Source organism: Cyprinodon variegatus, unplaced genomic scaffold (genome assembly GCF_000732505.1).
Source record: "Cyprinodon variegatus isolate N-32 unplaced genomic scaffold, C_variegatus-1.0 Scaffold776, whole genome shotgun sequence".
In the NCBI taxonomy this organism is placed as follows: Eukaryota; Metazoa; Chordata; class Actinopteri; order Cyprinodontiformes; family Cyprinodontidae; genus Cyprinodon; species Cyprinodon variegatus.
In genome coordinates, this window is record NW_015151229.1 from 246,090 (window position 1) to 260,837 (window position 14,748).

Genomic DNA, 14,748 nt, shown 5'->3' on the forward strand with positions numbered 1-14,748 from the left:
TATATAATGAATGTCAATAGTTATTCAGATTATATTAAAAAGGTTTTTTTTTTCCTAATAAAGCATTTTTTACATGTCATTTGAGTTAAAAGCTAGCTTTGAACTTGATGGATGCATACGGCAAGAAAGATGATTAAGATCGAACTGAATACCAGACTGTGTCAAACTCTCTCTTTTATTGTCATGCTCCACAGTTAAGAAACCAAGATTTGGTTGATATCGCCGGCATAAAGTGCAACTTAAGGCTGTTGCACCCTTACATTTTTTTAAACTTTTTTTTCTTTAAATAAGCCACAAAAACAAACATAAAATATTAAAGCCTTATTATATTGTTGAAGGAAAAGGATACATTGATTTGAAAATGTATTTACAAATAAATATCTGAAAGGTCCTGTTTGCGTTTGTAGTCCATTTTTGCTCCAGTTACCAGAGCTTCCAATTCCATGAAAAATATACTTCCTTGCCAGGCATTGACCTCCAATTTGATCTTTTTCTTGGTTTTCCTTTTCCTTCCTTTTTTTTAGGGATGTTAGTAACTTTAGCTAAAATATACACGGAGAGTGATATTTTTGTCATCGAATAGGACAGAGGGACCTAGTATTTAAGGTGAGACAGACAGTGGGAAAATTCAAAACATTTAGTAAATCAAAACAACAGGAAACACGGAGCTGTAGATCTGCCGCGGCTGAAGGGGAGGGCACCGCCCAATCACTGATACTCTGAGTTAAAACAGTTCAGTCCATCCTCTCAGGAAAAGGCAGGATCCAACCAATAGACTGCCAAACAGAAGCAACAATCCGATCCAGATCAGGGAAACAGATCAGGAACAGTTCTGGAATCCAGGAGTCCGCAGCCGAGTCAAGGGTTCTGATCTGCACAGGAACAGAACTATCCAGCATTCCAGGAATCCACAGAGTATAAAAGCAGGTTCAGAGTTCCATGAGTCTAGCAGCAGGCTCAGACAGAGACTTACAGATGCAGACAGGCAGGCTCAGTGATTGAGGGACAGAGACAAGACATGGTACCAAGAAATCTGCAGAACTTTAAACTGGTCTCCACCTAGGAGCCAGGCTTATGGGATTTTAAAACTGTACTCCACCCAGGAGCCAGGACACCATCAGTGGACAAGACCAACACTTAAAAACCTCTCAACCCACTGGCCACCGGAAACAGGGGCACAAACCTTGGACTAACTCAAACTAACAAAACAGACAGACAAACAATCATCAAACAATGATAACTGGACTGAGCCAAATACACAAAGCAACAGACGCAGGTGGATAAGATGAGTGATGATTAGGGCTATTAGGATTAGAGCGATGAAGAGTTAGGCAGGATGATGAAGTGAATAATTAATGTCAGAAATCAGGGCAGATCGTGACAATTATTTGGGTATTCTTTGCGGCATCTGTAGAAGAAATAAAACATCCCCACACTACAGTGCTATCATGTTTCACCATGCTGATAGTGTCATCTATTTTGCACAAAGGTCAAAGAGCTGTGTTTTAGTTTCAGTTTAATAGGGTGGCCATATTTTTGCAGAACTTCTACTGTGCTGTACTGTTTCTATGTTAGCAAATAGATTCATAAGTACTTAGTGTTGCTTTCAAAGCTGGTGGAACAGCTCCAGCTCAGTATGGGTGGTTTTGCTTCTGCTAAGTGAATCTCCAAAAGTGTGTGTTATGCTGCCAATAACAGATTCTCTTCTGGGATTTCCTTTTAAAAAGCTCCATCCATCTTCTCATCAGCTCTGACTAGCTTCCTCCTCTTTTAAAATAAGAGTATCTCCATTTAGCACAATACTGCTAGCTATCTAGGATTGTGTCACCATGTAGAGTTTTTGTTTGTATGCCAAAAACATAAGGGTATGGAGTTATTTTTGTCCTTTTTTTAAATTCAAGAAAAAAACTACCTGAAAGGGGGAAATTATTTGAAAAGTAAAATAAATATATTGGATAGGAAAAAAATTCCCACTGATAGCACAAACAGATGTTATTTGAGACTGAATAAAAAAGAGAAAATATTTTGTTATTTAATAAATAAAAGATAAATTGACATTTAGAAAATGATTTCCACGAGAAATATTATTAATTTCTTATTTTATTTTTTCTTCTCTTTCTGAAAACCGTAGCCTTTGCTCTCGATTTCTTTCCTTGGCCGGCCTGTGTTCCTATTGGCCAGTCTCAACAGAACTGACAGCTAAGGGGTGATATTAGATGTGTTTGGGTTGAACAGCGCCTCCCCTTGAATTTGGAAGAGAGCTTCCACGTGTCAGCAACTGAACGAGATGGCGACATTGTGTGTATTTTCCTTTAAAAACTTTTTTCAGTCTAAAATTACATCCGTTTTTGCTATCAAGGTGAAAATGTGTCTTCTCTAATACATTTATTCGAATGTTAAAATTATTTTCCCCTTTCAGATAGCTTTTTTTCTTGAACTTAATAAAAGCACAAAATAACTCCATACCAGAGCAACATGTTCCACTTGTTTGCCATGTCTCCATCATATCTTCTTGGAAGGAAAAGATGATTTGTTGGGGCTATTTTTAGTAAATGTTTAGTAAGTGCAAGCTTACACTTGAATAGAGGGGGGTTGATATAAATACATGCAAAAATATTAAACTAAAAGATAGAATACCTTTGCAAAATTTTTGTTTAGTTTTTACCCTGTTGCGTAAGTTCATGCTTCCATTTGGATTTCACCCTGTTGCTGAGACATATTATTTTCCCACAAGGGTATAATCACAGTTATTTGTATTCTATTGTATTCTACTCTATTAAAATGACAAGATTACATATGTCCTTTTTGATTTTTCTAGGTTTAAAGACGGCCAGACCAACATTAAAAACAGTGACCCATATGTGATCCATGAGAATGGTACTCTGGAGATAAACATGGCTCAGCCGATGCACAGTGGAAAGTACACCTGCACTGCCACCAATAACCTGGGCTTCAAAGAAAATCATGTCTTTCTGGAAGTAAAAGGTCAATAACACCTCACTGCCAATTAGAAAATAGTTTAAGATTATATTATTTTAATTAAACTTAATCATTTCTTGCTGTAAACCTAAATATTTCTAATATTCCAGAGCCGACTCGGATCCTCACGCAGCCGAAGTACAGAGTGGTTCAGAGAGGAATGAGCGCTCTGTTTGAGTGTAAAGTCAAACATGATAGCTCTCTTATTATCAACATCAGTTGGCTAAAAGATAATGGAGAACTGCCAGACGATCAGAGGTACAGCAGACTTGTAGATAAACCGACAGTGATCACTAGTACAGTATGAACTTTCGATCTGTATCCTGTCAAGAAAAACTAAAATTTGTGTTTTTTTGGTGACACACGCAGGTTTGAGGTGGACGATGAGAGCCTGACCATTAGAGATGTGACAGAAGAAGATGCAGGGACTTATACCTGCATCACAAACACCATTCTGGATCAGGACTCTGCAAGTGCGATGCTGACTGTTGTCGGTGGGTTGACATATGGCGACATTAAACATGTCATCCTTTGATGCGTTAATCTAAATTTATATTCAATTGATTTAGTCTTTCTGTGAGAATAAATTGTTTAAAAAAGGTTAAGCAGCAATGATATTTGATAAAGGTGAAACAGGTCACCACCCCAGGCAGCAGGACTTTGAGGGTGACTCAAGTAGGTGAAGAAATAAAAAAAGACAGTTTTATTTAATTATTAACCCTTTATAGGGCACTCATTGAAATACTTTGAAAATCTAAATTTCAAGTCTGTAGTGTTATTGGAGAACAATACCTTATTACTTTTGTAACATTCAAAAAAATATGTGTATTTTGGTGGCAAATATTTGGATACAGGTAATAACAACAAATGGCCACTTGCCCTAATATATTAAGATAAATAAAAAAAAAGTGGTTCTATAAGAAGTTCATGAAAACACTCACATTAACCCAGAGTTGCTTTTTAACTTTTTAATTAGCCTTTTACCTTTTTTTCTTAACTTAAACTTTTAAGTTAAGTTCAAATACAAAAATAACATGTACAGACATGTAGCAGTATCTTTGCTGAATGGCTGGATATAAATCTATACCGCACTGAGGGATGGGGGGGACGCCATTTGTAAGTGATCAAAAACTGTAATTTGCTGTATAAAAAGGTTAATATAATTGATTATGTTTGTTATTAATGTGTTTTACTTATTAGGTGTCATGTTATTTGGGATTGGACATCCCAATATGGCCAAAACCTGCAAGGACTCTCTTTATGCCAGAACAACCAAGCATTATGAATTAGAATTTTAATTAAAGCATGACTACTTTAAATGGCTCTCCTCTTCCTTTGTCTCTGCTAAATGTGTTTTTAATTCCTTCTAGATTTTCTTTCCTACTGTAATAATGTAATCCTCCTTTAGTGTTTTTCTTACCTTTTCTTGCATTTCATAAATATCTAACACTAACATCTTATTCTTTTCTTTCATTCTTCTCTTTCTTCTTGCTGTCAGAGGCAACTCCTACTCCAACAATTGTTTTAGGTAAACATGTAGCCTGCCTTCTGTCTATTCAGTCAATGCTTTTGTATGTAACAAATATAGTTTCAATGGTAATTTTTTCTGATTTATGTATATATAATTAGCACATATCAACAGTCCTCCTACGCAGCTGATTTCATCTATTGTCCCTGTCTTGTCAGACCTTTGTGTGTGACTGTGTGTACAGGTCTTATTGATTGATATGTTTATATTTCTTTTACTTCACCCCAGCATTCAGGTTGAAACAGCTAGAAGTGAAAACCCCTATGCAGGATCCCATGCATAGAGATAATAATGCATAATGCTGCCGATTTTCTTCACTGGAAACTTTGCAAACGTGTCTTGCTGTGTTACTGATTAGTTAATGTTCATTAATACCCCCAAAAAATACATATATTACCAGAACTGACCTGCAGAATTTTAATTATCTTTATACTATGTAACTACAAAAAAAACAACACATCTAAGCGTCAAACATTGTCTGTTGACACAGTGTCAAAAAGTACTCTGATTGATTTTGCAGAGAAACCGGACCCTCCAACTGACCTGGAACTCACTGACCAGATGGAGAGAAGTGTTCGACTCACCTGGATCCCAGGAGATGAAAACAACAGTCCAATACAGAGTAAGAAATACTTAATGTTTTTTATTACTTTGTTTGATTTTTACACAGTCATCCAACTACTTTGTAGATATCAGATTTGAACTGATAACAAATCACAACTATAGATTCCCCATCTTAATTGTGACTTTTTCTTTTGTTGCCACAAATGTTTTGATATCTACAAATATCAGTTTACTCACTGGGACAGTCTTGTTTTTTTACATGGTTTTTCAATTTGTAATTATCACCTGATCATTTTAAGCTGAAATATACAGTTTCTAGAAACAGTATATGACTGAGTCGAAAAAGTTGCTGAATCAATCCCAAATAATTCCAGCTACCCTGCTTTTCTAATCATTTCAAGCATATGACATACTGAGGTGAGGGCACCATTACCAATGCAAAGGTCTGTTAATAGGGTAGAATGAGATAGACAATGAATTCAGGCCACAGAATTTTTAGACTAGTCCAAAAATGTAAAGGCAGTTTGGAATAGCATGATATCAAATGGATCCAAGAGAGGCTATGGATGCTTGGATGGTAATGTGAGTCTTAGAAATGAAATGCAGAGATGTTTATTAGGCCATATTAGAATCCTTGCATTCCAATTGGTCTCCATAACATTTTGTTTGTTTCTCCAGACTTTCTGATTGAGTACATGGATATGCTCCACCAGCCAGGTGTTTGGGTCAACCTTACAGAAGTTCCTGGTACCAGTACCACTGCCCAGCTGCAGCTCTCTCCATACGTCTACTATATGTTCAGAGTGCGCGCTCAAAATGATGTAGGCTACAGCGACCCTAGTATCCCCTCAGCTCAATACAGAACCAACCCTTCAGGTAATAAAGACACTCAATAACTTGATTACTTCATGTTAAAGATCTCCAGATCTACAAAGTGATCCATGAATATTTGATTTTCCTCAGCTCCAGATGAAAATCCAACAAATGTGAAAGGAGTAGGAACAGAGCCTGGCAACTTGGTTATCTCGTGGAAGGTAAGGAAGATAGTTTAGTTGAATTTGAAGATATAAATTACCTTAATTTTTCAGCAAGAAATGACATACTTTCTGTGTAGCCTCTCACAGGATTTCAGTCCAACGGGCCTGGACTGGAGTACAAGGTTATGTGGAGGCAAAAGGACGTGGAAGATGACTGGACCTCAATGAATGTTGGAAACAATTCCCAACTGACTGTTACTCAAACTCCAACCTATGTGCCCTATGAAATTAAAGTTCAGGCTTTTAATGACTATGGAAATGGTCCTGAGCCTGCTGTGGTCACTGGCTTCTCTGGAGAAGACTGTGAGTTTATTATGTCACCACTTTTAACAAATTGTTTTGAATCTATAAAAGCAAAAAGATTATAACATAGTTAAAAATGTCTGATGCCTTTTTTATAGTTCTCGTAGACAAAGTAACACATCCAAATTCATATTACAGTCTCCTTAAAGGAGATCTTGTTGGTGATTTCCTGGTTAAATCAAGGTTAAATAATATATCACTACATGCTCACGATTAACTTTTTGTCCTCTTGGCAGTGCCGTTGTCTCCTCCTGATGGTGTCAAGGTCACTGTTCCCAACAGCACACTGGCAGAAGTGCAGTGGGACCCAGTATCGAATCCCTCTATTCGAGGGGAGCTAAAAGGATACAGAGTATGAATTTATTTATTCTCACAAAGCACATCTGAGTAATTTCTTCAGTCAAGAAACCTTGACTTTATAGTCCATGTATCATATACCTAATTCTCTATGAATTTTAGAAATCATTCAAACAGTATTGTATAGCTACTGTACATCCAAACAAAATAAAAGTATTTTGTATTCTAGATATTGAATTTAAACAGCTCCATATGTTGGTTACATGTTCGAGTATCTTAAATTTTATGCTTTTGTTTCATTTTTGTAGGTGTACTACAGACGAGTGCGTGGCCAGCACGACTCGCAGGAGGAGGCCGAACAACAGGAGCAAGTTTTAACTTTCAGTGGGAACCGTACCGAGGCAATGCTGCCAGACCTTCAGCCTTACAGCGTTTACAACGTATTTGTCACGGTCGTTAATAACAAAGGAGAAGGGCCTCCCAGCCCCAACAAGACTTTTGAAACCCCGGAAGGAGGTGTGTTTAAACAGCCAAATGTTTATCATTAATCCCCTATGGTTGCGTTTTGTATACCTGCTTGATGCCAGTTAATGCCAGCCTTCCCCTAATGTGTAAGACAATTATATATATATATATTTACATCTGCATTAAGTTAAACAGTTTGGCAACAAATGATTCCTTGCTGTAGACCTGACGTTTTTCCATATGTGCTCAACATTTTTTTTTAAATATTAGCAGAGTTTAAACTATGCATGAAGAACTTTTATCTACCAACAAGCAAAAACTGACAATCAAGAATATGAATATCCAGTAGTCTGACTAGCCAACACAAATTTGTGCATAACTGATTCTGATTCCTCTTAACAAAACTGTAGTTGATCATATAACATTATACAGGCCCTTCAATTATTGCATGCAGCACACCACTCCTCGATAAACAGCCCTCTGGCGTAACCCAATGGGGGTTTAGAGGCAGGAAGGAGATAAAGATACAAAACAGAAAATTGTTCACTTAGGAGCACTTTCTATTGGAAAAAGAAACACAGAGAACAAACACACAGTTATTAAGAGCAGTCATTGTGCATATTGCATGAATAGAGATTAGCAAGACAGAACAACAGAGAGAGCAAAGTGGTTAGAAAGTCATTGTAAAATGCCGATGACTCTAGTCAAGATGTGGACACTGGAAATCGAATATTACGTCTTTGTCAGCTCAAAATTACATTTTTGTTTAATGAAATCAGCTCATCTGGACAAATAATAGTATTCTGAAGCAAAGACAATAATGTCCACGATTTTACCAGGGGAGGTAGCTTTGTAGGTAATTTGTAGGCATTGATGATGATGACAAAACTCTCATTAGATTAAACTAATTATATTATTTAGGTCTGTGAGGTATTTTTTTAAATTTCACATATACACTCAATAGGTTATAGGCTCTGTTTTAACAAAGTTTACTCTGTGGTTTGCTTCGTATTTTAGTACCAGGTCCACCTTCTTTTCTAAATACGATGGACCATGGCTTGGATACTCTCACACTAAAATGGGGCCCCCCATTGAGCAACAATGGACACCTTACAGGATACACCCTTATATACCATCCAGGTAGGGGGAACCGATCAAGCTTCTTTGTCCAAGCAACCCTTCTACGTCACTATTGCTGATGAACTGCTTTCCCAACAGTCAATACCACAAATGAACTGGGGCCAGCCAAGAAAAAGTTCTTTCCAGCCAACGTGACTACCATCACCTTGGACAGCCTTAATGCCAGCATGCTTTACAAGTTTTACTTGAACGCCGAAACAAGAAAAGGCCCTGGTCCCAATATCACAAAAGAGGCATACACAGCAATAGATACAGGTATGTCTGTTAAGTTTTAAACTGGTACTTTCCCATACATATATTAAAGGAATTCAAGCCAAAATCCAAGTAGAAAGAAAAGCACACTGTCTTACATCACCAGCTCTAAAGCAAAGTTATCAAGGATTAAAACTGAAATGGTGTAGGAGATATAAAAGGTTTCGTTAGAATAATGATTTACATGAGGAGGGTCTGCTATTTTCCTCACTGAATGCCTTACAGCCCCTCTGTCTTTATCTTTCCTTTTCTCTTTAAAGCTCTTATTCAGCCTCCTGTACAACCAGGGAAAGGTAAAACCTGTACTGTACCTCTAGACATGTTTGCATGCTATTCTTTTTAATACAAAGCCTTGAATTTTAAATATATTTTTATGGATATTTCTATACTCTAGTTTAACTGGCACATAACCCTTTGTTTCTCACTTTTTGAGGCTATTGGTTTCCTGTCTTAGGTCATTTATGATTACCAAAATTATTTTCAACATATTGGCACATACTGTAAAAAAAATAAAATGCATTAATCTTCTCTAAATTTGGAACTTAATATACTCTTCCTTAGCATTTTTCTTTCGTTTTGGGTATCCTTTCAAATTTCCATTGGACATTCAACCATTCGGTCATTTATCCCTACAGAAATAGTGTGACAGAGTCAGGTTTGAAGAATGCATGATTCACACAGACATTTTCATCTTACTGATTCACTGTAAGACTGAGATCAGGGGTTTCCTCTTCAAAACACTGCAATGGCTTTTTTGTCCTTAAGAGAATAATTTGACAGTATACCTGAAGGGTATTGTCCATTTAGAAGTCTGCTTCTGTCTTCTTGAACCCCAGTCTGCCTGGGCAGATAGCCGCTCACACTAAGCCTGGTTCTGCTGGAGGTTTCTTTTTGTTAAAAAGGAGTTTTTCCTCTCCACTGTTGCTACAAGCATGCTTGGTGCCCTCGCGTCAATTAGTCGATGCATTTAACTGGTTTTCCTTAGGTTGAAAACTTTGAATCAAAATGACTATATGATCTGGTCGAATTGAATCTGTGAAGTGCCTTGAGATGACTTGTGTTATAAAATAAACTCAATTGAAGTGAATTGAGAAGTTCTAGGTATGTTCAAGCTTTAACTTGCTGGTTGATATCTGGAGATGGGGCTTCAGTATTTCTACATTACCTGTTTAGCTCAAAATCTGTCTTTTTAAAGAAAAACCTAATTTCCACAGGTTAAGAAACACCCAGACAACATAATGCTACCAACTCCGAACTTCACAGTTGGGATGGTGTTTCTTAGTTTCCTCCCATTGTAATGATGGTACGGCAAGGTGGAGCAGTGTTTAGCACTGTTTCCTTGCTACATTAAGATCCTGGTCTTTGTTGTTTTTGCATCTTTTCCACATGCATGCAAGGGTTTTCTCCAGGTCTAACTGCTTCCTTCACCTTATCTGCTAAAAGCCCTGCAACGATAAGCAAGCCTAAAAAGTGGTTGATTAAATGGACGCAAAGGATATTCATGCCTCAAAAATTAGGGTATTTTCCCCTGTGCATATTTGGAAAGTACGACCAGATTTTTAAAGTTTTTTTAAGCGTTAATCCTTTAGTGCTTGCTAACTCCTTGATTAATGGTCTCTTAGCCTCTGTTGGTGTACAATCTTTTCATAGTGTAATGACAGTCTATTGGAGGCCTTAGCCACTATGTTAACAGGGATTTGCTATCTTTGTCTCCTTTATATGAACATTTCACATGAAAGGCATGTGCATTCCTGAGATGAGATCAGGATGGGTGTGATATCTAGGTATTTCCATGGTGTTTATGCTGCACATAACTGTGTTAAGATATGGAGATTGTACTTCAATAATTTGGAAACAGTAGGCAAGGATAAAACAGACTTGTTTCAGTTCACAGTTCCCTTCCTGATTTGTTTGCTGATGTCTTTTAAATTCCCCACAATATTTAAGGTGTTACTTTCAAATACACCTATAGGCCAGACTCCAATTAACTCAGATCTTGTAAATCAACCTCTCAGACATTACTGGACCCTTTAGAAAGGGTTTTACAGTGATGGTATACTAAAAAGGATTTTGGTGATCTTTGCTGACCTGGAATAGGAAATATTTAAGCCTTATTTAATATCTTATTAAGGGAAAAAAAATGTTTATGCTGTATATTCCACCTATATCACACTACCTTGTTACTATGTTGCTGTCTTCATCTCTATAATCTGGCTTTACAATATAGTTTATTCACCTTGTTAAATGCTAGAGCTTCTTTTTCCATAATCTGCCCCATAATGCAAGATTTTGGACTCAGCTTGTTTGGGTGTATGAATTGTTGTTTTTTAGATCTGGGGACCATTTCAAAAAGCAGATTTAATGAAATCAAGGAAACTCTGAATCCACTAGATCCATAAGAGATATTAGGTTTTAAAAACAAATTGCATGTCCTTTTGACGAGGATCCTATTAAAGAATGATTCCATTGATTTACAGATAAATAACCATTTATAGGGACATGGTTCTTTGACAACTCAGTTGACAGGATAGGAGATTTATTTGTTTTTGGTTTGTCTAATATGAGATCTTTTTTTTTACTGGTCGTGAAAAACTACAAAAATTATTTACTGATTAGACATAAATAGATCAATTAATTACGGGGAAAAAATCAATTGCTTTAGGGTTAAGATTCATTCAGGGATACCAGCGTACTGAGCTTACAGGGGGGGATAAGGCACAGTTCTGAAGCCATTCTATAGGACTGATAACCGCTAATAATGGCAATTTATTGGGATGATGACATCCGAAATGGCTGCAAACAGTCCTACCTGTTTGAACATTTTTATACTTTATCTTCACCTGCTGAAAGGTGATTTCACCTAAATAGATTGATCCTCTACCAATTAGGCTGTAAACTAGTTTCCCCTGTAATGTTATCGTGGTTACAACAGGCTGTGGCACACCATTCTGATTTGTATTTGTTTGACTTAAAATGTATTTCTGATATCATGAATATATATTCAGTGAAGCTGATAAATGTCAAAATGACCACCTAAAATGTGTAAATGTTTGTAGGTATATTAAGTTTAATTCTTACTAATACAATTTTGTTTCCTTACTTTCGGAAATTCAGTTTCTGCTGCAAAAATGTATTTTAGAAAATCTGTTATCACTGTTCTGACTAGGAGTGTGATGTTGACCAGGATGAATCCTATTTAAGTGAGCTACAAATGGAACATAAGAGAGGAGAGTGCTTTTAATAAATGTTTAATCGGCCTGCCATACCAGACTACATATAAAAGTATGCATTAACTAGAGCAACAATCTTCTTCACAATCTTCCAATCCTATGCAGCTATAGCACTGTTTCTCTATCTTTTAAACAAATTTTCAATTTATTTCTTTCATTCCTGCATTAAAATCTCTAGTTCCACTTTGGTGACATAGGCACTTCCTTTTGTATGTCGTCATGGTGACTTGTCGAATCGGCCCTCGACTGATAACGGCTTTTCATACTTGTTACGCACATGTTCAAGTCTGAGTTGATCTACTTAGAGTTTTTATGTAACTAAAAACTCAGAGTTTCCAAACTTAGGCTAGAGCAAGTTCGTTAAAGTTGCTTATTGAAATGGACCACAGGTGTAGTTTTGGTTAGGATACTATATTGTATCAGAGTTTGAATGATTTCTAAACTACTAAGATCGGTACTACTGTAAACTTTTCCTCTCAGTACTGTATGTAGTCTTTTATTGCATGCAGTGAATATGTGTGTTGTCTCACTCTTTCCGTGTCCTTTCAGGCCCCACAGAGTCCCCTCACCTATCCTCCCCTGTCACTCAGTCTCTGCATCCCCCGCTTCCCAAGGGTACAAGCACTTCCAATGTCCCTAGCTGCCTGTCCAATATCTAACTTTAGACTGATTGCTGCAAACACAGCTTCAAAAAGCCACTCAAACAAATGTGACAATATTTTTGTTGTTACGTTGGTTTAGCCATTTATATATATAAAATATTTGTTTGAATATCAATCTGTAAAAATATATAGACCTTCGCTGGTAACTTTATGGTTATTCTGTATATCATGTTTTTTTATAGAAGGATTCTTTCTGTTTATTATCTATTTTTCCTCTTATTGCAAGTTTTGTCATAAGAATGACACTAACATAAACAATCTGTAGAATGCAGTGTCTTGCAAATATTTGTTTTCTTCCAAACTTATAGATCTTATCTATCTTTAAACCTTGATAGACTACGTCTGAGAGGAAAATCCTGGATTCCTTTTATTTGTCTGTTTTCCTGAAATAACAGATATCAGGCTCCTTAAAAGTTAGTCGTTTTTTTTTATTTTACAGCGACATTATGATAAATAAAACTTTTTTTAAATTTTAATTTAAAAGCAAGCTCTAGAGGGCCACCTTACTTTGCATAACTGGCTGTTTGATGGTTTTGATCAGGTGACAATTTACTTTAAAAGGAATTACATTTCAGTTGGGTTTCCTCAAACAATGGGGATTTTCTAAAACAGAGATGGTGTAGCAACAAGCAATGTGAGGTATTATTCTCCCTAGTTCTCTTATCTTATTGCAGTGTACTAAAATCTTTATAAGGATTTGAAGTTTTTGCATCAACTACCAAATTTACTTTCTGCCTCTTGTCAGATACGCCCATCAAAATTTATGGAAATTTACAAAACAGACTCAAAAGAAATAGTGGCTATTCTATAAGTTTAATGTCAAGATATGTTATTTAAACAAATCAAATGTGCAAGATAAAAAAAAATATCTGAAGGCTCCTTATGCATCAATATGGACCTTAAAGCGTAGGTAGTAATTAAAATATGTCTTTCCTTATTTTCTCATGTGTAACAGTAACATTATTATCAATTAATTTTTTCCAAGTTTATGAGCAGAAATAAGTAATTTGATTGCAGTTTTCCATTATTTACTTTATACTGGAAGTACGAACAACAACTGCACTAAAAAGCACTGAAAGGATTAAACACATGATGCCATCATGTAGTGTTCTATTTTGCAAATAAATACAAAAAATTATGATTCATTATTTGAATATTATATATAAAAATTGTTATAATCATAATTGATAAATGCTCAATTTTTTTCTATCTGACACTCAAATAAGAACACTTTTTTGTTTGTTTGTTTGCTCAGTGCCTTCTGTTGGGCCTGTGTTTGGAACAGTTAACACATCTGTATCAGAGGAAGGCCCAGTGATCAGTTGGGAATACTTTGGACATCAAAAGAGATTATTTGTGGAATATGTTGTAGAAAACAGTAAGGCTTTTCCATGCTTCCAGAATATCCTTGCATGCATGTATTCTTAAAGTTGCCTGATTCTAATCCCTCTACATGCGCTGCACCGTTTTCAGGTGAGGATGAATGGAAAAGGGAGTCAGTAAATGGTACACATTCACATACTATAAAAGGTCTGAAGCCGGGGACTTCCTATTGGGTGCGTGTGGTAGCTAGAGATGGAGCTGACCTGGCGGTCCACGAAACCACCAATGTGTTGGTTACAGTTCCAGGTCTGGCGGCATGCCTACGCTTATAGAATGCTTTTGTGTATCATTTTTCTTTCTTTTATATTCAGTCATCAGTTGTTGCCTGTTACTCTCAGCCATGAGTATAGTCAACTTTTTTTTTGTGTGTAGAGATTGTCATCATTCTATGTTAAGTGTTTCATGACTTTGCATTTTTAATTTAGTTTTTTTTTTTTTTTTTTTTCCATGAACACGACTTAAAAAGTCCTAAAGGATAAGAAGAATTAGCATCCAATTAAACCTAACTTTGGTGGAGTTTTAGCTAAACAAAGAAACAACACATCTTAGAAATGTAGACTCGACTTTACCATTAGGTTGCATTTTATACCCTTGTAAAAACTACACAGCTGCACAGAAACATTTGCATAGACAATATAGCACAAATGTTCTAGGATGATGTTTTTTTCTGGGTAAATTCTCGGTCTGCCAAACAATTGGTGGTTAGACTCAGCAGTTTAAGCTACAGCATTTATTTTTGATATACTCGTCTTCCAAAAATTGTTTGCAAAAGAAAATTACTCTTATCTGAATGAGTTCATCATTTAAAAGAAAAACATCATTCAAGACAGTGCTTTTTAATTTGTACTGTAAATGGATGATTCACATTTATTACCCTAAATTGTTACTTTATAAAGTTACTATGAAAA

At 36.2% G+C, this 14,748-nt stretch overlaps 1 protein-coding gene across 15 annotated transcripts in view; it reads left to right on the forward strand.

The window, feature by feature from the left end:
• The window catches only part of LOC107098426 (neuronal cell adhesion molecule-like), a 73,415-nt gene that overhangs the window by 51,728 nt on the left and 6,939 nt on the right, over positions 1–14,748 (forward strand). For 5 of the 15 annotated variants that reach the window (XM_015396105.1, XM_015396109.1, XM_015396113.1 and 2 more), the window contains 16 exons: positions 2,819–2,985; positions 3,090–3,237; positions 3,349–3,473; positions 4,478–4,507; positions 5,028–5,129; positions 5,750–5,947; positions 6,035–6,105; positions 6,186–6,411; positions 6,648–6,763; positions 7,017–7,224; positions 8,191–8,313; positions 8,392–8,568; positions 8,826–8,858; positions 12,345–12,410; positions 13,713–13,835; positions 13,931–14,086. In XM_015396105.1, the coding sequence (XP_015251591.1) occupies positions 2,819–2,985; positions 3,090–3,237; positions 3,349–3,473; positions 4,478–4,507; positions 5,028–5,129; positions 5,750–5,947; positions 6,035–6,105; positions 6,186–6,411; positions 6,648–6,763; positions 7,017–7,224; positions 8,191–8,313; positions 8,392–8,568; positions 8,826–8,858; positions 12,345–12,410; positions 13,713–13,835; positions 13,931–14,086 (2,069 nt within the window). The remainder of the gene's footprint in view (positions 1–2,818; positions 2,986–3,089; positions 3,238–3,348; positions 3,474–4,477; positions 4,508–5,027; positions 5,130–5,749; positions 5,948–6,034; positions 6,106–6,185; positions 6,412–6,647; positions 6,764–7,016; positions 7,225–8,190; positions 8,314–8,391; positions 8,569–8,825; positions 8,859–12,344; positions 12,411–13,712; positions 13,836–13,930; positions 14,087–14,748) is intronic. The other 10 variants (XM_015396110.1, XM_015396112.1, XM_015396119.1 and 7 more) reach the window with 6 other exon arrangements.